General features: G+C 67.3%; 1 protein-coding gene across 1 annotated transcript in view; it reads left to right on the top strand.

Moving 5' to 3' along the window:
• Positions 1–1,062, top strand: part of KIFC3 (kinesin family member C3) — a 31,064-nt gene that overhangs the window by 27,194 nt on the left and 2,808 nt on the right. Inside the window, exons 15-16 of the mRNA XM_015558797.1 lie at positions 582–740; positions 920–1,049. Of these exons, the coding sequence (XP_015414283.1) occupies positions 582–740; positions 920–1,049 (289 nt within the window). The remainder of the gene's footprint in view (positions 1–581; positions 741–919; positions 1,050–1,062) is intronic.

The following is a 1,062-nucleotide window of genomic DNA, read 5'->3' as shown; positions in this document are numbered from 1 at the left end:
GGAAGGCCAGCAGGTGGAGGGCCCTCAGGTGGGTGGTTCTCAGGTGTGAGCCCTCAGGTGGGCGGCCCTGGGGTCGCACAGGCCTCCGGGAAGCTTTGTGGTCTCAGGACCGTGTCGAGCCAGGTGGGATGGGAATGGGTCTCCTTGAAGGAGTGGGGGCTGTACACCAGGACTCAGCTCAGAGCGTTTCTTGGCCCCAGGCCACCCTCCCCCACCAACGGGCAGGGGAGGAGGGCAGGGAGGAGGGCTCTCTCTGCTCCCTAGCCCTGGGCCGCCCACCTGAGGAGTTCCTTTTCCCCTGGAGGCTCCTCCCATACCTGCAGGCTGCCCAGGTGTGCTAAGTGAGGGTGGGCTGTGGGGGGCCTGTCCACAGCAGCCAGTGCACTGTGGGGGCAGGAGGAGCACCACCACAGGCCTTTTGGGGGACAGTCGGTCTCCGCCCTTCAGTGGGCTGAGTGCAGGGAGGAGGAGGACGAAAAGGAGGAGGAGGGCCTTAGCCCAGTCTCCAGGAAGGGGTGTGGTTGGATGGGGGACCTTCCAGGTTTGGGGCAGGTGCAGAGCCAGCAGACACAGGAGGAGAGCGTGACTGTCGTCCCCTCCACCCCCACCCCGGCAGGGACCTGCTGGGGCAGGAGCCCCAGGAGAAGCTGGAGATCCGACTGTGCCCCGACGGCAGCGGGCAGCTGTACGTGCCAGGGCTGACGGAGTTCCGGGTGCAGAGCGTGGACGACATCAACAAGGTGTGGACCTGGGGGGACGGGGCGGGGGAATGTGGGGAGCCCCCGCCCCGAGCTTTCTGAGCCTGTTTCCTCCTCGGTGCCACGCAGAGGGTGACACCCTCCCGGGGGCGGGTACTTGGGGACGGGGCGATCCCAAGGCCCCGCTCGAGCCCTGTCTGTACCTCTGTCCCCCTCCCCAGGTGTTTGAGTTCGGCCACACCAACCGCACCACGGAGTTCACCAACCTGAACCAGCACAGCTCCCGCTCGCACGCCCTGCTCATCGTGACCGTGCGGGGCGTGGACTGCAGCACCGGCCTCCGCACCACGGGTGAGTGAGGGCC

The sequence above is a fragment of the Myotis davidii genome, unplaced genomic scaffold (genome assembly GCF_000327345.1).
Source record: "Myotis davidii unplaced genomic scaffold, ASM32734v1 scaffold590, whole genome shotgun sequence".
Lineage (NCBI taxonomy): Eukaryota > Metazoa > Chordata > Mammalia > Chiroptera > Vespertilionidae > Myotis > Myotis davidii.
The sequence above is the reverse complement of the archived record's forward strand: the minus strand, read 5'-3'. Positions and strand labels throughout refer to the sequence as shown.